This window comes from Sminthopsis crassicaudata, chromosome 3 (genome assembly GCF_048593235.1).
Source record: "Sminthopsis crassicaudata isolate SCR6 chromosome 3, ASM4859323v1, whole genome shotgun sequence".
Taxonomy (NCBI): domain Eukaryota; kingdom Metazoa; phylum Chordata; class Mammalia; order Dasyuromorphia; family Dasyuridae; genus Sminthopsis; species Sminthopsis crassicaudata.
Genome location: NC_133619.1, coordinates 239,515,398 through 239,537,729, shown reverse-complemented (window position 1 = coordinate 239,537,729; position 22,332 = coordinate 239,515,398). Strand labels below are relative to the sequence as shown.

Genomic DNA, 22,332 nt, shown 5'->3' with positions numbered 1-22,332 from the left:
AGTCATATATAATACATTCACTTCTATATATATTTAGAAATGCAACAATATAGTTCATTTGAAAAAAAAATTAGCTGCACTTTTTATTGTAGCAAAGAAATAGAAATAAAATAGCTATTTAAAGATTAAGTAATAATAGTTAAACTAATTGTGGTACATGAATATAATAAAATGTTACTGTGTATAAGAAATTATAAATCTGTAAAATGATGAGTACTGAGAAGCATAGAATCATATAAACTAAAACAAAATGAAATAAGCAGAGCCAAGAAAACAATGTGTTACAATGACTACCCCAACATAATAACAACCACTATAAAATATTAAAAAAAAAAAAAAAAAAAAAAAACATTTACCAAAAATTAAAAAGAATATGTTCAGTTGTATCTGATTCTTCATCATCCTATTTTGGGGTTTTCTTGACAAAGATACTGAGGTATCTTTGAAGATTGCCATTTTCTTCTGCAGTTAATTTTATAGATAAGTAATTGAAGCAAACAGGGTAAGATACCTTTTCCAAGGTAACATAGCTAGAAAGTGTTTGAGGCTGGATTTGAACTCAGAAAGATGAGTTTTCCCCCTTCCAATTCCAGGTTCTATTTACTATACCACCTCCCCGCCCCATTTTCTCTTATTATGAAAAAAATAAGCTAGCACCAAAGAAGAAATATGAGAAGACACACTTTCTATTACTTTGCAGAAATGTGAAAGGAATGTAGAACATATATTTTTTCCATTGTGTCAATTGACTTTCCTGATTTTTCTCTTATTTCTTTTTTTTTTTTCTTTAAAAATGATTTCTAATATGAGAAACCACTAGTAAGGTGAAGGAATAGAGGGGAGAATTTAAGCTGTATAAAAATAAAAGATATCAATAAGATTTTCAAAAAAACCACTGCTACTTCTTCCTCTTTCTTTTCTCTCTTAAGGCATCTTTAAAATTTAAAGTCATAGAGAAAGTGACACACAGTCAGTATTTATCATAGTACAGATCCTGCCTTGAAAATGATTCACAAATCCTAGCCAAAAGCACCCCTTTGAATTCTAATAGGAGATCCAGGTTTGTCCCAGCCTCTATCGGATGGGAGCCAACTTGGGCTGTCCCAGCCCCCATTCTAATGATCTCTCTCAGGTTTCCCAACCCCCACCAAGCAAATTCTAGCCCTAGCTGAAAGCCTTGGAGGAGCCAACTTGGGACTCCACCCACCGGCTCCTTTAGCTAAATTTCTCATTATAAAAAGAGCCAAGCTGGAGTCCTCTCTTCACAGAGGGTCCAAACATGCCAGCACCATGCCTGGCACCCCAAGGACTCTCTGCACACTGGAATACAATTTCCAATGCCCCTTCTCTTTACTCTCACCTATTTCCTTAACTAGACTTTAACCTTACTTCCAATCTCTATAATAAATCTCTTTTATCAATCTAGCTTTTGGGGTCTGAAATTTCTTTACAGAGAACTGCTTGCACCACCACTAGACCTCATTTAACTCCCTACCAATGCGTCAAATCCTGAGGGGTTGCAGGGGAGCTCCATTTAACTCCTTAAACTCCGAACCTGCCACTAGACCTCATTTAACTCTCTGACTACCAGATACCCTAATTTCATTTGGGTATCTCTAAACCTCATCAAAATCACTGTTATAACCCCATACTTACCATCCCTTTTCTGCATTTGGCTGTATGCTAGGATTGGCAACACTGAGAATGAAAGCAAAATTATGACATCTGCCATGGAACCACTGGTTAGGACTGGATCTGAAGATCTAAAATAGGAAGAGATAACAGGTAGTATACCTCTGGGATGTCAGAAGATTTGGTCTCTTGCTATGCTTTTTGGAAACAAAAATCATGAAAAGATTCACAGGATCACTGACTTGGAAGTTACCTTGTTTTCAACTCATACCTGAAAGGGAATTCTCTTTACAATTTCTCTGATTAGATTTCTATTAGCTTTTACAGGAAGGTCTCTAAAGAAACTCTCTATCAGAGGCCTGGAGAGTCTTAAATCAACTGATGCTGAGTGAAATGAGCAGAACCAGAAGATCACTGTACACTTCAACAACAATACTGTATGAGGATGTATTCTGATGGAAGTGGAAATCTTCAACATAAAGAAGATCCAACTCACTTCCAGTTGATCAATGATGGACAGAGGTAGCTACACCCAGAGAAGAAACACTGGGAGGGGAATGTAAATTGTTAGCACTAATATCTGTCTGCCCAGATTGCATGTACCTTCGGATTCTAATGTTTATTGTGCAACAAGAAAATGATTTCACACACATGTATTGTACCTAGACTATATTGTAACACATGTAAAATGTATGGTATTGCCTGTCATCGGGGGGAGGGAATAGAGGGAGGGGGGGTAATTTGGAAAAATGAATACAAGGGATAATATTATAAAATATATATATATATAATAAAAAAAAAAAATTAAAAAAAAAAAAAAAGAAAAAAGAAACTCTCTATCTCCTGAGGCAGTTCATTCAATTTTTGTTTTTTTTTTCAGTCATGTTAATTCACGACCCCCATTTGAGGTTTTTTTGGCAAACATACTGAAGTAGTTTGCCATTTCCTTCTCCAGTTCATTTTGCAGATGAGAAAACTGAGGCAAATAGGGTGAAGTGACTTGCACCAGATAATACAGCTAGTAAGTGTCTGACTTAAACTTAGAAAGATGAATCATTCTACCTCAAGGCCCTGCTCTATTCACTGGATCACCTAGCTGTCCAGATGATATGTAGTATAGGAAATTAATTATAGTCAAGAAACATCCCTTTCAAGCAGGAAATGAAGTATAGGGAGTTTTTCACAGATTCATATTGTTAGGCATTTTGCTTATTTAGCAAATTACAGCCGTTAGCTTCATTATTTTTTTTTAATTATTATTTATTTTTTCCTGAGGCTGGGGTTAAGTGACTTGCCCAGGGTCACACAGCTAGGAAGTGTTAAGTGTCTGAGACCAGTTTTGAACTTGGGTCCTCCTGAATTCAAGGCTGGTGCTCTATCCACTTCACCACCTAGCTGCCCCATTAGCTTCATTGTTTAACACTACAAGGGACTGGCTTAGATTCAACCTCATTTAAGTGAATAATGCAAAATATATAGAACCACTTCGAAATCAGTTAAATGATTTGGATTTGACTCCACTGCACCACCTAGCTGGGCTGGACAGCACCACCACCCAAAACAAAACAACAATAATGAAAAAAATTCAGTCTCCACAGTTCTTTCTCTGGAAGCAGATGGCATTTTCCATCAAAATTCTATTGGAGAGTTGTTTTGTAATGCTGGAGAAACTGAGGCAAGATAGAGATTAGAGAGTTTTTAATATTTTATTTGGATTTCTGAGAGCAAGAGATAGTCTGGAGGCAGAGCAGAATCCATTCTGCCTCCAGAGCTGAATTAAATTTTCATCTCACAGAATCCAGCCTTGAATGTGAAATTCCAATGAATTATATATGTTTCTATAAATCAGGTTAGGCAAGGGGGTGGAGCCTGAACATTGGTAAATGGCAGGAATTTCCAAGGATAGACCATCAATCTGGTTCTGACAGGGTGGGGATAGGACCATAAATTCTTGATAACTTAGGAGGACTTAGGAGCCAAGATGTCTGAACTCCCCCTTATCTTGAGATTATACCTTTACAGTTTGTGACTTTTTTGGAATGCCAGAGTGTCCAGATCTCACTTCAGTCCTAATGGTCAGGAAATGGGGGTTGCAACCAGAGGAATTGAGGCAGGACAATTAGGAAAAATGAGGCAGGACAGAAAAAGGAAACTGTGGCACAACAGTTTAGTGTCTTCAGGCTGGGCTGTGGAGGCTTTTCTAGGCAGAGGACCACAAGTGGGTCCTTACCCCTCTTTTATGATCCCTTTCTTTGGGATATAGTTTTATAATCCATTGGGCATAGTACTAAATTGCTCTCCAGAATGTCAGTTCACAGCTCCATTAACAATTCATTAGTAATGAAGAAGCATAGCTTCTAGGGAAAACAGCAGTAAGGGGGGGGGGGGAGTCCCTCTCCACTCCCCCCCACCTTAGAGTGCTTCTGTTCTAACAATCTGTCAATGATTCTAAAATCTTTTGGCTTTTGAATCAGTATCCCAAGGTTCCCCACAACCACCTTTGAGTGCTATTGTTCTAACAATTTGTCTATTAATGAATGTAAAAGTCATCTGGCCTAGGAATGTAATGATATTTCTTCCCTTAGACTTTAGGGAAGTTATTGGTGATCCTGAGATCCTCTGGCCTTAGAATACTATTATTCTGATAATCTGTCAATGATTCTAAAGTCTTCTGGCCTTAGGAAGATCTGCTGGCCAGTGATAACCAAATTCCTGAGACCACTTCTCAGTTCTCTCTCTAAGACATAAAATTAGCATATAAATAACTTGAAGAACTGTATAAATGTGGCTCCTTTCTCTTGTCCTTTGCTAAATTCTTTTGGGACTTAGCTCACTTCAATTAGCATTACAATTACAATAAACTTTGCCCCTTGACTTGCATATGGGTCCAAGTCTGCAAATCACTCATTTGGCAGTTACCTTGTTCTCAACAGTACTTTTTGTTCCTCAGATAAATGTTAAGTGCTTTAATTGTTGTAGAGTCATTCTTATAGCTCTGTAGAAGCCAATTTTGTTTCCAAAGACAGAGAAAGAGACAGAGCTATGAATTATTTAAACAATGTGGCTGTTTTCATCTCTCCCAGATATACAATGCCTCCTTTTGTTCAATACAACCAGTTTTAAGGCAAAAGAGAAGTGGTAATAATTGGATCCATGACTCTGGGCTGTGGAGGGGAAATGAGGACTAAAGCTTTAGTACCTTTCTTCCTCCTTTGCCTTCATAACTTCTGCTGTTCCTCTGTACTCTGCCCTGCCTTGGGACTAATTCTGAGAAGTTAAAGGAAAGCAGTAACTTGTAACACAAAGATAGGAAATTACTAGAACAGGATATTGAATGCATATATGTCCACAGTATTTGATGGCTTAATTGTTTTTCTTGACCACAAGAAAAACTATGATGTAAATACAAAAAAAAAAAAAAAAAAATAAGTTGAATTTAATGTTTATTTTCCCCTCCATTACGTGTAGAAACAAATTTTGAAATTTATTTAAAAGGAGAAGGATTATCAAGAAAGGGTTGGAGAATTTAAATCTAAGGTACTGCCTTAGAGTACTTCTTAGACAATTAGGAAAAGACTTAACAAATTGTAATGTGATGTATAATGCAAAATATTACACTGTATTGTTTGTTATTACATCAAAATGAAAGAGTATTGGGTACTATGAATTGAAGAAGAATATAGGATAGAATGGAACCAGGAAAACAATTTTCACAAAGATAATAATATTGCAGAGAAAAACAGTTTTGAAAGACTTAAGAACTCTGATTAAAGCCACAACCAATTTTGTCTCCAGTGGAGATATGATATTACCTACCCCTTGACTAAGAGATGATGAACATATGTTGTAGACATGCTTTTTTTAAATATGGCCCTATTTGATTAGCTTTGCTTGCTTAAGTTTATTGATTATGAGGGTCATTTTGTTGTGCCTAGTTCCCTTTTATTGTCCTGCCTCAGTTTCCCTAAATTGTTCTGCCTCAGTTTCCCTGAACTGTTCTGCCTCAGTTCCTTTTATTGTTCTCCCTAAATGCCCCTGGTTGCAACACCTCCCCTTCCTTCTCATTAGGACTGAGATAATTAGGACTGTGGCCACACAGGCATTCCAAAAGATAAAACTCCAGATGTCCTATCTCAGATACCTAATTAGCATTGTCTACCTCTATCTCTTCAGATTTCCTGGCTCTAGTTTGACTATCTCCTTCACTCACAATTTGTAAGAATTTATGGTCCTGCCCTCGACTCTGTCAGAACCAGATTAATGGTCCTTTCCGACTCTCAGTGCTCAGACTTCACCCCTGCCTCAGTCTACTCTGGATCACTTCGAGCCATATGTGTGTGTATGTATATTTCATGGGAAATTCACATTCCATGCTAGATGCTTTGAGACATTAGCCCTGGGGGCAATATGCCCCCAACACAATTTCTCCCTCTCAAATAAAATATTAAAAATTCTCTAATCTTTATTTTGCCTCATTTTCTCTGGCATAACAATTTCCTATTCTCACCCTTCCCCTACCCCACTTTTTAAATTCTGGGTTAAGATCATAGATGAAATTAATAGTAAGCCCCTCCCCCCAAAAAGTGACATTTCTTACTATTCATAGAAAAGAAGAAAATTCAGAAAGGAACACAGATGACAAGCATAGATGACAAACAAGAACACTTCTGCAATTAATGTATAGAATATATTACTTTTAAAAAAGGAAGTGATGTCAGGTGGATACTCATAGTATGAGTATAGATAAGCATATAGAAATACTCTTTTTTGTTATTTAAATTTAGAATAAAAGTAAATATTAAAAGTAATGTAAAATTAAATTTTAAAAAATTTAAAGATAAGGATCAATGAAAAGCTCCAACTTCTAATATTTCAAACAAGTGAGAACAGCTAGGTACCACAATAGATAGAGGGCTAAGCCTAGCATCAGAAGACTCACCTTCCTGAATTCAAATATAGGCTCAGATATTTACCAGAGGTGTGGCCCTAGGCAAAATCATTTAATCCTTTTTGCCTCAGTTTCCTCATTTGCAAAAGGAGCTGAAGGATATGGTAAACCACTACAGCAACTTCATCAAGAAAACCCCAAAAAGAATCACAAAAAACTAGGATGGAAGTATCATGGTTGTTGGAATGGGAATGGGGTGATAAGGGAAGGAGAAGAACAATAAATAAAATTCCACAGTGCTGGCTCTGGGATTTTGGGGTATTATTATGTCCAACTTTCTCTTCTTCCTTTCCTGCTTTCATGTCATTTTTACACATCTTGAAATACTTGTATGTTGTGAATTCAAAGCTATTTCATTTCTTCTCTTAGTTTCTTCTCTAACCAACAGCATAAGGGAAGAGCTCATTTGTTTTTAAAAGCAAACAAACAAAAATTACCCAAACTTTTCACAAACTATAAGAACTGGAAGGAATCTTTCACCCCTTCTAAATATTTTGGAAAGGAACTGTATTGAAGATGAATAAATAGAATAAGGTCACACAGCTAGTGACAGAATCAGGATTTAAACCCATTTTCTTATCCCAGCTGATGGGGGTTGAGGTCACTTAAAGATTCCTTTCTAATTGCCCAACCCATGGCTGACCTTGATTCACAAATCCTGGTCAAAGGCACCCTTTGAATATCCAGGCCCAGCCCCATTATCAGCTCAGCTTCCCCCAGCCCTCACCTGATCTGAGCTAACTGAAAAGCCCGCCGAGAACTTAGGGGTACCACCCATCAATTTCTAGGTATAAAAAGGGCCAAGCCGGAGCCCTCTTTGCAGGAGCCCTCCCAGCCAACCCATGGTATCCTTCCAGCCATGTAAGGGTTCCTGACTGCCCAGCGGCCACCTCTGGCCCTGGAGTCTTTCTAACTGAACTTTACTTCCAAATTCCTACAATAAACCTTTTATTTATCAATGTAGGTTTTCAGGCCTAGGTTTTCAATTCTAGGTTCACATATTTCATTTACAGGGGACATTGTGCCTCATGGGATCTATGCACCGAGAAATGGGGTTCCCCCTTTCCTTGCCCTCATTACAGCTACTTTCATATTTTTATGGATACTATCACTTAAGAATACCATTCTGAACCACAGAATTAGGTGTTCTGGGCCCTCTCTCTTTGAATACCATTAAGAATTGAAATACTAATCCACCTGACTTATTTCCCAGAGGTAAAAGAATGATTCTTGGGGTTCTTGCACTTACCTTCTAGGAAGCATATTTTGTTACAAAGGCAAAACTGGGTGAAAGTCTTTTCCAAGAAATTTGAAACTATGCCCCCCAAAATACTGAACAAGCATATTTTTTTAATTAGTTTGATTTTGTAGTCTAATTGCATGCAAAGGCTGTTTTCAATTTTTTTTTTCACTCAATATTTTATTTTTTCCAATTACATGTAAAGATAACTTTCAACATTCACTCTTGTAATATTTTGAATGCCAATTTTTTTTTTTCCCCTCTCTTCCTTCCCTTCCTTCATTCCAAGACAGCAAGCAATCTGGTGTAGTTTATAAACATGCAATCATTAGTCGTATTGTGAAAGAAGAAATCAGAATAAAGACAAAAAATCATGAAAAATAATTTTTTTTTTAAGTTAAAAATGATTTGCATTCAGGCTCCATAGTTCTTTCCCTGATGTAATAGCATTTTTCATCATAAATCTTTTAAAATTGTCTTAGATCATCATATTGCTGAAAAGAACTAAGTAAATCATAGTTAATTTTCATATAATGTTTGTGGATATTCTTTGACCCAGTGAAATATTATTAGATCTATATCCCAAAGAGATCAAAGGAAGAGGAAAAGGTCCTATATATGAAAATATTTATATCTTTTCTAGTGGTACCAAAGAACTGGAGACCAAGACAATAGCCATTAATTGAAGAATGGTTGAACAAATTATGATTATGAATAAAATGTAAGTGGGCTTTTTAAATTTTCATTTGTGGAAAGAAAAAACAAATATGTTAATTTAATATATATATATGTATAAATTTAAATAAAATGTATTTAAAGTACATAAATTAAAAAAAATTTTTTTGAAAATAGTAGATACAGATAGCCACCAAAGACTATCTGGTTTAAAATGCTCTCCCATTATATTCTGATTCATAGGATTCATCAAAGGTGGTTAAAATGAATCTAAAAATGAACTCCAATGAATCAAGAGAAAAAAACCTCATTATCCAGACTGGAGCTGAATTGTTAGGTAGTGGAAAGAAGGTTCCTATTTGCTTCTTGATCAAATATGGAGTTCCTATTGATTTGTATCAGAATTGTGATCAAAAGACTTCCTTTGTCTTAATTACAAATAGCATGACAGTAGCTAGAAAGTTGGTTCTGAAGTCAGGAAAGGTGGGGTTCAAATGCTGTGTCTGATATCTTCTAGCTGTATTATCACAAACAAATCACATGTCAGCATATCAGACAACTTTCTAAAATCATAAATTAGAGGTGAGCCGCTGATCTGGGGTGAAATGTTTTTCCAATTGGCAGGAAAGGTGTGTTGCACTTGGGAGAGACTGGAGCACAATCCAACACAGGCCATACAGTGCAGACTCAAATCTAGTAAACCAGGAGCAGACTTTGGAAGCCACAAAAGCTGCTTCAGGAGTTCTCAGCCCAATTGCTTTACATGTAATGTGAGGAAAATAAAATATTATATTAAAAAAAATTCTTATAATACAGTCTGATAACTTCTTCCCTTGCCAGTCCATCAAGTAGAATTCACTACTTGAAGGAAACTTCCCTTTATCTCCCTGGCCAGAAATGATCTCTCCCTAATATATTTTCTTATATGTATGACTCATGATCTTGTCATATTTTGCTAAGTCCTCTTTTGCTTCCTTTATTCTGAGTTATATGTTATTCTTATCTGTACATATATCATAACCATTAAATATAATGTAAGCCCTTTGAAGGCAAAGACTTCTCAATGTTTTTTCTTAGGTGTTGAATATACTTGTTGAATTTAATTCATTTGAACAAGGAGCAAGAAGTCTACATTAAAGGAATGAATTCCCATTGGAGTTTCAAATGCTAGAAAGCTAGTGAGAGTAGTGTTCTTTAGGAAAGAGAAAGGTTTCCTGATGCATTTTGAATCTTATACAGGCAACTTGCCTACTATGCTTGTTACTAGCTATCTACCTGAGTAATATAAAAGATTGGCTCAGGCTGAAATTTAGTCTTCTCTAGAATACAAAGGTCTAACGATGTTTTAAGACTCTTCCCTTTGCTCTGAAATTGCTAGCAAAGGAATTAGGTGATATAAGCTATACTCCTGTAGCTCTCCCATACTCAACATAGCACTTTTAATCTTCATATAATTATATAGGACATCATCCATGATGCCTGAAATGCCTAAGCAAGTTTCAGAAACTTAGGAGTTAAAATGACAAGACTTGCTATACTTTTCAGCTTCTTATAGGATTGGGAACTTGAATGAGAGGCTCAGGAATTCATAGTAAATTGCAATCATTAAGCTTAATCTATCCACTTTTCAGAGTTTATTAGCACAGTGACTGGTACATAATAAGTTTTTAAAATTGATTGATTAGTTGGTTTTAAAACTTCTAATGATGTTGCCTCTTTATACCTTTCCAGTCTCACACATTTTCCTCTCCAAGCACTGTACAATCCAAACATATAGGACTCCTGACTTTCATAGCCCATTTCCCAATTCTATATATAATATATATATATGTGTATATATATATATAATATTATATATTTATATAACAAACCTTTCCTGGTCCCCTTTAATAGTAGTGCCCTCCCTCTGAGATTACCTCTGAGTTATCATAGATAGATAGATAGATAGAGAGATAGAGAGATAGATAGATAGATATAGGTAGAGATATAGATATCTTGTCTGTGCAGTTTTGTGTTCTGTCTTCCCCATTAGATTGTTTTTGCTTTTCTTTGTATCCTCAGTGCTCAGCACTGTACCTGGAACATAGTAACTGTTCAATAAATTCATGTTGACTGTCAATCACATTGTCAAAATTTGCAAAAGAGAAAATTTACTCCATTGACCAATTTATTTTTTATAAGTCATCTCTTTAATGATGAGAGTCTCAGCTTAAAGGATGATCTAATTACACTCTAATTCCAACTGAAGTTCTCTTGGGATTTCCAATGCTATTACTGTCATCCCTGTATTCTTTTAACAGCTTTCCTATATCCTAGCATACTTTCCACTACCCATCTAACCAAACTCCTGGCTGCCTGTGACCTGTGATCTGAAGAAGCTGTACCAGAAGAAGCTCTAATTGATTTTCAGAATGAAGAGCGTGAAATATAATTATAAGATAAAGAACTTACTCTTTAGTACTAGGAACTTCTTCCTTTCCTTAAAGTCAAACAGTGAAGTTCTGCAGGCAGGCTTTCTGTCTTCTGGAGATAGGCAGAATTGGGCCACTCCCTCTTGAGAATTTCTTTTCCCCTTATATTCTCTAAAGCTTCCTGTTTTCTTTTTAATGTTATCACCCTTTTCTCTGAATTTCCCTCATTAAGACTTTAGAGTTGTTTTAAAATTCCAAATAAAGGAATGGAGGAAAGGAAAGAATAAAGAATTTGGAACCAGAGGAATTGGGCTTGGACCAGAAAGAACTAGGTTCTGCTCATTACTACTGGTACCACCTTGGCTATAGGGGGGAAAAAACTAACAGAAGAGCAAAAGAGAATGAGAAGAGCGGAAAATGAGAATATCATTTACACATGAACTAAGCCTTTGAATTTCTATGAAACCTCATAAACTAGAAATGTAAGAGAGTCCCAAGGGGCATGGGTATTTGATTTGTATATGGACACACTGTCAGTAGGTATCAGAGGCAAACTTGAATCTAGCTATCAGTAAGAGCAACAGAAATTAAAATTTACATTCCTTTAAAAAGATCATCTATAGATAAGGGTATGACAGAGGAGACAGAAGGGAAAGAAGAAAGAGAAATGAATTGAAATGAAGAAAAAAAGTTGTATTACCCAAGTAGAGGAGAAATTGAGACTGGTGACTTACAGTTTTCCCTCTTTTAATTGCATGTCATAGCATCACTTCTCTGATATCATAGTCCTCTTTGAGAGCAAAGGACAAACAACTTCTCAGGGAAGAACCAACTAGAATTGGCCAGGTGAACAATATAGCTCCTCTTTCCTTTCCTTGTGTCCACATAGGGTACCATACCCTTATCTGTGGATGCTCTTGGACAGAGTAATGCAAATTTTGATTCCTGAAACCTTGGAAGATACCTTGGGATTTACAGGCTGGGATCATTCCTTAAACCCAAATCACTGGCTCTCATTGATTGACCAACAATAGATCAGACCAAGCTCTAGTTGGCCATTGTTTGGGCTCAAAGTGAATGTAAATAACAATTGTTTCTGTTTTAGCTAGAAACCTTGATAGTCTTCCCCTCCCCTTTGATTTTTTTTTTTTTTCTTGTTTGGGTAAAAGAAGACATTCTCTGCCTGATTTCTTACCTAGACTTAATCATTGATTGGGCATTCCCTCAGTCAAACTGAAAAACCTGTTAAAAACATAAGCTTAAAAAGATCAAAGTCTTCTGATGAAATCCAGCCATGTCCAGTTATCCTAATCTATTTCTTGCAACTGGACTCAAAAGACTCCAGAGGAGAAAATGGTGACTTTGTATAGCCCTCCCTCACTTAAATTCAATTGACTTACATGTCATCATCTCCCTAATGTGATGGTCCTTTTCCAGAATGAAGACCTAACAACAACACCTATGAGTAGGAGCTGTACCCCCAGCAACTCATCTGGAGCCAGGCAATTAATATTAATGAGATTCAGGAAAGTAATTAGCACCAAATGATGGTATTAGTATAGGCTAAATAAATTAAATTTCCTCATTTTTCTCTTTTGGGTTAGCTCCCCACAGTCTTTTTTCATTCTTATAACTAACTAACTCTTTTAGGATATTAAAGTCCTTCTGTGGAGTTAGCTCTTCAGTCAATGCTGTATTCCTACTTCACAATGTATTTATTCCCTTTCTCCTGGTTAATTAGGAGTTCCACTGGAGAACTTGTATTTTTCATTGTTAATTGTTAAAATCCCTTTTCTTGTTAACTATATGCTCTTCCAAATCTATTTCATATTTACCACTCGTGGTAAATATGGTAACCTGACTGTAATCTCTTATCATAATAAACCTGCCTTCTGACAAGGAGAAAGCAATGGGGTACAGCTTCTAGAGGAGATGTGATGGTAACCCTAAGGCTACCTGGTCTTGGGAATGCTGTAATTCTGCAAATAATATGTCAGATAACAATCTATTGGTCAGTAATAAAGTTTCTGAATCAATAATGTAGTGCATACCAAACCACTTTTCAACCCCTCCTCTACCACCATTCCTCAATTCTACTTCTAAGCCATAAAATTAGCATATCAGTGACATAAAGGATCTGATCTCTCTTTTTTTCTATAAATTTATCTTCTTACTCCTGGTTCTTTGCTAAATTCCTTTGGAATTTAGCCTGCTTAAATTAGAATAAAAATTATAATGAACTTTGCCCCTTGACTTGGAGATGAGTTTGAGCTTACATATTCTTTTGAGACACCTCATTTCACCAGTCTGAAACCCCAACCTTTTGGGGTCTCCTTTGAACCTCAACATTTTGTGTCCCTGTATAAGGAGAGTCTGGTCTCTCCTGGATTCAACTTCTCCTTTTTATGGTATGCCCCCTCAACCCATTCTTTTCTCCCTTGATCCTATAGCTGGGACACCCAAGATCCTGGAAATTTTAAGGCTTGTTTAGATCATCTTGAGTTCCACACTCAGAAAACTTGCACCTTCAACAAAACTCCTTCCTATCTATGGAATCTTTGCTACCTTTTCACCCTCCCTGAGATGCCAGAGGAGGCCAAGTACTATAGGAATAGAAATTTTATGGCTTTTGGAAAAGATGGAAAAGATCTATTTCATTTTTGTCTGTATCTGCAGCTCTGTGCAGAAGGTCTGTGTCATGCTTGTTCTGTGACCTAGATTTTGTTACCAGGAAAGATTTAAAATGCAACTAGCAAGAAAAAATTTCTATCCTGTAGTTAGAACACATTTTTGACTTCCACCTTAAAAAAGGGAAAGCCTTTGACTAACTGTGGACTCTAGTTCTGGACAAGCTGGGAACAGAAGGGGATAAACTGAGTGAAGACCTCTTATGGGAATGTGGTCTAATTTGGTGGAGTGGGGTAGGGTGGAGGAGGGGCTTGTTCTGGATATTTCCTGTTCCTGATGGGTTTCTTCTGTACTGAATCCTTGGGCAGGAGCCCTATGGAGAGTTCTCCAGTGGTCTTGATGAGGAATAAACTGAGGGTCTAAACTGAAATGGGTCAGTTCCTTTCAAGATGTCTAATTATCTCTCTCCTTCCCAAAGTCCCAACGTGCAGGTCCTTTAGCGAATGAATTTTGCTACTCAAAGCTGTGTAGAAACAAAGTCTTTATTGATTAGAATAGAAACACCGGAGAGTCGGTGGGCAAAATGGCAAGGTACAAGGTCAATTTTGCAAAGAATAGATTTTTGAGGACTCTGTTTTATACACGAGCACAATCATTCAGATGCAGTGATGTAAGGAAGTTCTGGAGAGTGATGTAAATAAGATAAGGATTCTCTTGTTATCTTTTGGGGACAGAAGAAGTCTCTTCCCGAAAAGGAATTTCCTGATGGCATTTGGTCTATCTGAGCAGATTAGAACGGGGGCTGTAAAACCCCAGCCAGCTCAGATAGCCCAAACTAGTTTGACCAGATCTTGTATCAAAGGTCCAAGTCCCAAAGGAAGTTGGATATCAAACAAGGAATATCAAGGGGCTACCGCCCCCATCAGTCTTGGACTCAGCTCAGTAACTACTGCTCCATTTGGGTAAAGTCCCAAAGAGAGACACTTGGAGAAAGCCAAAATGGAAATGGGCTAGCAAACATAGAGGATTAATTCAGTTCAAGAGATAAGCCAGCTGAGAAAAGTTTGAAAAGAGGATAAGATACTGTGAATCTTGGAAAGAAACAACTCAGGTAAGGCAAACAACTGAAGACAAGGGGGAAACTCTGAGTGGTTAAGAGGATTTTTCCTTTGCCAAGAACTGGTGAGCCACTTGGATGACTGGGATTGTGATTGGGAGAATTTAGGTGCTTAAAAAGCTCCAATTTCCCTTTAATAGTGGGAAATTATAAGTAGTTCAAGTCCATAAGGGTGCCCCATTTTCCTTTGGTAAGATTGGGTGAGTCCTCCATCACAATTTAAGGTAGCTGGCTCTTTTTATCTAACCATTTAGGAAGAATTGGGATAAAGTACCAAAATGTATAAATTCAAAGGAGTCTTCAATACCTGGTTCTTATGGGTTGGGCTCCAGAATTTCCCTGCTTGATTGCACCCCAAGGTGGGGCTGAGAATGGAAGCTTGATTGATTTAGAAAACAGTGTGTGTGTGTGTGTGTGTGTGTGTGTGTGTGTGTGTGTGTGTGTGTGTGTGTATCTGAGCAAAAATTTGGCTATTTGGGATTTAAAAGCACTTGTTTCCTACTAATTGTGATGTGGGTTGAGGTCCCTTTAAGATTCCTTTCTGATTCCCAACTCCCCCCTTTCCCGTCATGGCTGAAGAAGCTAGGATCTTTGATTCACAAATCCTGGTCTAAAGCACTCTTTTGAATTCCAATGAATTTGGCCTTCCCAGCCCCCACCGGATCTGAGCTAACTTGGGCTTTCCCAGCCCCCACTATCTGCTCAGGTTTCCCCAACCCCCACAGTTTCTTCCTTATCTAAAAACCCATTAAATTCTATTCAATGCTAACCCTGGTGGAAACCAGCCAGGAGCCTGAGACTTCGACTCACCTTCAAGATCACCAAGAGCCCCCATTATAAAAAGGGAACCCGTGAGCCCATTCTTTGCAGGAGCCCCAAACATGGTATCCTTCTGGCCAGGTAAGGGTTCCTGTCTGCCCAGCAACCACCTCTGGCCCTGGTGTCTTTCTACCTTTACCCTTACTTCCAAACCCCTACAATAAACCTTTTTTTATCAATCTAGGTTTTCGGGCCTATAAATTCCTTTACACTGGACTCTGCACCATCACTAGACTGCATTTAACTATGTATCCTTGCACAGAACCAAAAGGGGTTTCCCCTTACCTAATTCTCATCAATTGGACTTATGAAAATAGCTTTTAGCTAGAGAGAGGAAAGACCAGTTCTGAAATGAGGAAAGTTTTTAACTGGTACATCAAAAATAAAAAGACTAGCATTTCTGTGGACCTAGAACTGGCCATTTGGATGTGCAGAAATAATTAAAGTAATAGAACTGCTAAAACATTTTAGCAGATTCTGGGATTTTTGAGACTAAGTTTTAAGTTGCTTGACACTATCAGTCAACTAACTTGAGTTAGTCTATTGTATTTTTAAGTACGCCTAATTTACAATACTAACTTGTAGTTGGGCCTTCTTGGAGCCTGAACCTGAGGCTTACAAAAAAACTTCAAAAGGGAAGAAACCTTCCTCTTTTGGGATTTAATCTCCCTTGAAGAGGCTTGTGGAATCTCTCCTGGCTAATCTGGTATCCCTCACTGGTCTGGATTCTTTTGGGGTTTGTGCTGGGGCCCCAACATCTTTGACATCCCTTTCCTGCATTTCTGGCAGTGATGTTACAGATGACTGAGACTGCAATTCCTCTGTGGAGGAATCTCAAGAAGGAACTATTAAGGATAATTTATAACCTCTAACACTGACTTTGCAATTAGGAATTTTTTGGTGGGAGGGAAAAGTAATTGTACTTAGAGGAATTTTAACAATATTGGTGTTATAACTGCTATTTATATTTCCAGAAACGTTTATAGGTGCTCCTTGATTGAAAGGAAGTTGAATTAACATTTTTTAGAATGAAGAAATTGTTAATGTTAATTCTGATAGAATTCTTTAATGTGAAATCATTTTCTATGTGAGTTTTAATTTTAAAGCTGCTCCCATTATTTAGGGAGATTCTAAGAATAATGGTCAATGACTTTATCCCTTTGAACATGGTTAATATCTGAACATGCTTTGATATAGATTGGTTATGGAGCATCTTAAAATAAAATAATTTATGTAATGTTGAATTTAAAAACCCATCTACTTAGATATGAAAATAAGTTGTGAACTTTCTAGGATGAATCTCTTACCATTACCAATGTAAGCTTATAGTCAATACTTATTTAGGATATGTGATCCTTGAGAGCTAAATTCATCTGAAGCTTTGATTAATAAGACTTGCTATTTGAGGTAAAATCTCTTGGGACTGTAGCTGGTATTATTTGGATTGTCTGATAGATCATCAAAACATAAACCACCTAGAACGAATATGCCACAAGCTACTCAGAGGAATGTGAACCTGAATTATTAAAGGTGGAAATTAGTATCTGGACAAAAGTTGGGAAGACAACCTTGGCTTCCACTTAAGGTGAAAACCTTCTGACTCAGTTTCTCAATGGTGTTCCTTTGAATAAGAACCCACCTGATTATTCCTGAGTCTGGCTTTTAGGTGGAATTGTTATTGTATACAATAAGCTAAGGATGCTTTATCCTATCATGTATATGCTCTCAGGCTGAGGCCTGAAGGACCATTTTTTTATTATAATATTGTCCCTGCTTTTTCCTTTTATAGAAAATTCCTATAATCAGGGCAAGTGTTCAGTAGAATCTATGAGCACAATTCTAGTATGTAAGATTTTGCAGTTTCTGAAAATATGTGGTCATTATATTGTAAATAAGTAGATGAGTAAGTATTTGGCTTAATCATCTATAGGTTGCTAGATGCATATATTTGTTCCCTTTTAGCATTTTTGTCCTTGTGACTTTTGTGATAGACATTTTTATTTGTGAAGTTACCTATTCTAATTACTGGGGACACAAATGTTTGGGGTGATAGATGACCCCAGATGGGAGTTGAGGGTACAGAACCCCAATTTGTATACTGAATAAGTTCATGAGATTCCAAGCCATGGTTGAAATAATTACCAACCAGATGACAATGGCACTGGATTTGTTAGCAGACCAAACCACTCAGACTAGAGAAACAGTACTACAGCATAGATTAGTATTAGATTATTTATTGTTGCTGAAAAAGGTAGAGTTTGTGGGAAATTAAATTTTTGCTGTGAGAAAATTGATGATAATGGATAGGTAGTGAAGGAAATTGTCAAAGACATCAGAAAATTGGCCCATGTATCATTCCAGACGTAGTCCTCACTGATGTGATCTATGGGGTGGGGTTTATCCACAAATGATGGCAGACAGCAAAAATTGGGGTTCAGTCATGTGAAGAGATTGTGATGGCCATTCTTTTTTGGCAAAAGGTAGATTTTCAAAGTAAAATGTTTGATGACATGGTTTTCAAAATAGATCATTTCCTTCACCATGAAAAAAACAAACAAATAAATAAATAAATAAAGCAGCAGCTACATCACAATATACAGTCAGAGAGAGCAATAAAAACTCAAGGGGAAGGGGAAAGGAAAGGGGATTTCATCCAGTAAGAAAATTGAGGCTACTCTCCTTTGATCAGTGTAGTCATTGGTCAGTTCCTTTCTGTTGCCTAAATTCCTATATAAAAATCCATAGTATCATTCCTCTTCCTCCTTCCCTGTTGTTTTTTAGAGTATCATATTCTAATCAGATTTCTTCCTTACTTTTCTATTTGCTGATGAATTCTGATTGCAGTTCCTTAATAGGTGAAATGACTTTTCCTGGCCCTTTGAGAAATTTTCTACTTTTCTAGAAGATATGGATCTTGATAATCATATTTTTTTGAGGCAAATAGCTTAAAATAGGAGAAAAGAGAATCAGCTGGCCTTGGTAGAAATTACTTAATCTTTGAACTAGAGGTGTGCTGGTAAATATTTAACAAATGATTCTCCTCCTCTCCCTAACGTGTTCATGATACATTTTTAAGTTTAATTTGAATGATTTATATTTTTTTCATTACTTTCTTACATCTAGGTTACCAATAATTCAATATATGAATCCATGACTTGTGTGTAACCTTTGCTGATTTTTGAGATGTAAATGTTAACAGTGAAAATTTAACAACTGACAACAGATAAGAGCTGGTTCCAAAAGACTTCTTCTTTGACTTGTCAGTTTCTTCATTTGTAAAAGAAATGAGTTGAACTAAATAGCCTTGGAGCTCTCTTGTGAATCTGAGTTCTATGATTCTGAATATGTGGAGCCTATAAATTCTATTGATTTGGTTTTCTCCCCAATTACATATTTAAAAGAATTTTAAAATTCTTTTCCTAAAACTTCTACATTCTCCCTCCTTCTCTTTCCCTCTTTCTCATTGAGTAGACAAGCGATTTTGCATAGGTTGTACATGTGATGTACATGTGTAGTTCATACAATAATATTTCCATATTAATTATATTATAAAATAAAACACAGAACAAAAAAAAAGAAATTATTTCTATGCTAGCCTCCGCAATAAGAGTCGAGAAAGATTAAAGGAATAAGAGTAGGTAATGAGGAAATCAAACTATCATTCTTTGCAGATGATATGATGGTATACTTAGAGAACCCCAGAGATTCTAATAAAAAGTTATTAGAAATAATTCACAACTTTAGCAAAGTTGCTGGATACAAAATAAATCCACATAAATCCTCAGCATTTTTATACATCACCAACAAAATGCAACAGCAAGAGATACAAAGAGAAATTCCATTCAAAATAACTGTAGAGAGTATAAAATATTTGGGAATCCATCTACCAAAGGAAAGTCAGGAATTATATGAGCAAAATTACAAAACACTTGCCACAAAAATAAAGTCAGATTTAAATAATTGGAAAGACATTCAGTGCTCTTGGATAGGCTGAGTGAATATAATAAAGATGACAATACTCCCCAAACTAATCTGTTTGTTTAGTGCTATTACCAATCAGACTCCCAAGAAACTATTTAAGGACCTAGAAAAAATAACAACAAAATTCATATGGAAGAATAAAAGGTCGAGAATTTCAAGGGAATTAATGAAAAAAAAAAGTCAGATGAAGGTGGTCTAGCTGTACCTGATCTAAAGCTGTATTATAAAGTAGCAGTCACCAAAACCATTTGGTACTGGCTAAGAAATAGACTAGTCCATCAGTGGAACAGATTAGGTACACAGGACAAAATAGGGTATAGCAACTATACAATCTAGTGTTTGACAAACTCAAAGATACCAACATTTGGGATAAGAATTCATTGTTTGAAAAAACCTGTTGGGAAAACTGGAAAATAGTATGGCAGAAATTAGATATGGACCCACACTTAACACCATATACCAAGATAAGATCAAAATGGGTCCATGATTTAGACATAAAGAATGAGATCATAAATAGATTAGAGGAACTGAATATAGTCTACCTCTCAGACCTGTGGAGGAGGAAGGAATTTATGACCAAAGGAGAACTAGAGATCATTATTGATCACAAAATAGAGAATTTTGATTACATTAAATGAAAAGGCTTTTGTACAAACAAAACTAACGCAAACAAGATTAGAAAGGAAGTAACAAATTGGGAAAATATTTTTACAGTTAAAGGTTCTGATAAAGGCCTCATTTCCAAAATATATAGAGAACTGACTCTAATTTATAAGAAATCAAACCATTCTCCAATTGATAAATGGTCAAAGGATATGAACAGACAATTTTCAGATGATGAAATTGAAACCATATTCACTCATATGAGTGTTCCAAATCACTACTGATCAGAGAAATCCAAATTAAGACAACTCTGAGATACCACTACACACCTGTCAGATTGGCTAAGATGACAGGAACAAATAATGATGAATGTTGAAGGGGATGTGGGAAAACTGGGACACTGATGCATTGTTGGTGGAGTTGTGAAAGAATCCAGCCATTCTGGAGAGCAATTTGGAACTATGCCCAGAAAGTTATCAAACTGTGCATACTCTTTGATCCAGCAGTGCTACTATTGGGCATATATCCCAAAGAAATACTAAAGATGGGAAAGGGGCCTGTATGTGCCAAAATGTTTTTGGCAGCTCTTTTTGTAGTGGCTAGAAACTGGAAAATGAATGTTTGTCCCTCAATTGGAGAATGGTTGGGTAAATTATGGTATATGAATGTTATGGGATATTATTGCTCTGTAAGAAATGACCAGCAGGATGAATACAGAGAGGTTTGGAGAGACTTACATCAACTGATGCTGAGTGAAATGAGCAGAACCAGGAGATCACTATACACTTCAATAACAATACTGTATGAGGATGTATTCTGATGGAAGTAGAAATCTTCAACATAAAGAAGATCCAACTCACTTCCAGTTAATCAGCGATGGACAGAAACAGCTATACCCAGAGAAGGAACACTGGGAACCATAATGTAAACTGTTTGCACTACTGTCTTTCTACCCAGGTTACTTATACCTTCAGAATCCAATTCTTACCATGCAACAAGAAAATTGGATTTACACACATATATTTAATATGTATGGAATTGCCTGTCCTCTAGGGGAGAGAGTAGAGGGAGGGAGGGGAAAATTTGGAAAAATGAATACAAGGGATAATGTTTAAAAAAAAATTACTCATGCATATGTACTATCAAAAAAATTATAATTATAAAATTAATTTTAAAAAACACTTTAAAAAAAAAGAAATTATTTCTATCTACATTGATTCCATCCGTTTTTTCTCTGAAGCTGGATAACAGTTTTCACTATAAGACCTTAAGAATTATTTTGATCACCATTTTCAGGATCAATTGGGCTATTACATGTTGTTGATTTATCATGACTTCTTATTTTTTCATCTTTTAATTTCACTCCAAAACTTAGTATCATATTCTTTTTTTTTTAATTCTTGTCACCACATTTTTTTTTCCTTCAAGATGTCTACTTTTTTGCTAACATATTGCTTCTTCCATTCTAAATTTTCTATTTCCTTTTCAAGTTTTTCATTAACAATGCAAATTTCATTCCTCCCATCCTTCAATTCTTTTATTTAGCTCTCTAACCACTCTTATGAGACTATGTTATCATTCTCTTTTCCCCCCTCAATTTTAAATTGTAGTTAATAGCATCATGAATCTGGTTCTAGAAGGCATCTCAAGAGCCATTTAGTCCAGATCCCTCCTTTTATAAACAAAAAAAAATCAGGAAATTTAAATGACTTACCCAAAGTTACTCATGCTAATTGTTGGCAGTGGATTTATTTAAGCAGTATCCTCTCCAGTTTACTTTTGTTTCTCTTGCTTAATTATTTGAGGAGGTAGGGGGTCTTTGCTCGCTCTTTCCCTCAAACTTTTTTTTTTTTTTTCCTCCCAGAGGCATTTGGGTTGTGACTTGCCCAGGGTCACACAGCTAGGAAGTGTTAAGTGCCTGAGGCCACACTTGAACTCAGGTCCTCCTGACTTCAGGGCTGGTGCTCTATCTACTGTGCCACCAACTGCCCCCCCCTCAAATTTTTTGCTGAATTTTCCTGTCAAACTTTACTCATGAGAATTCATTTTTGTTTCCCTCTTTTTACTGTTATCAATATGGATGTTTTTCTTTTTCTTTTTTCTTTTTTTTAATTTATTTTATTTCTAGTTGTTTTGAGGCATTGTGGGGGAAAGAATATTATCTACAACCTTTTACCCCAATGATCATGCTATTTGTCTCCTATGTGTCTTAAAGTAAGATACTAAATTATTATCCAAATATGTTATGAATAATCTTAGGAAATGATTATGTTAACCA

At 36.3% G+C, this 22,332-nt stretch overlaps 1 protein-coding gene across 1 annotated transcript in view; it reads right to left on the bottom strand.

Moving 5' to 3' along the window:
- The window catches only part of LOC141561126 (granulocyte-macrophage colony-stimulating factor receptor subunit alpha-like), a 46,994-nt gene extending 35,934 nt beyond the window's left edge, over positions 1–11,060 (bottom strand). The window contains 2 exon segments of the mRNA XM_074300256.1: positions 1,657–1,763; positions 10,947–11,060. Of these exon segments, the coding sequence (XP_074156357.1) occupies positions 1,657–1,732 (76 nt within the window). The 5' untranslated portion in view covers positions 1,733–1,763; positions 10,947–11,060.
- Positions 11,061–22,332: the final 11,272 nt, after the last annotated feature.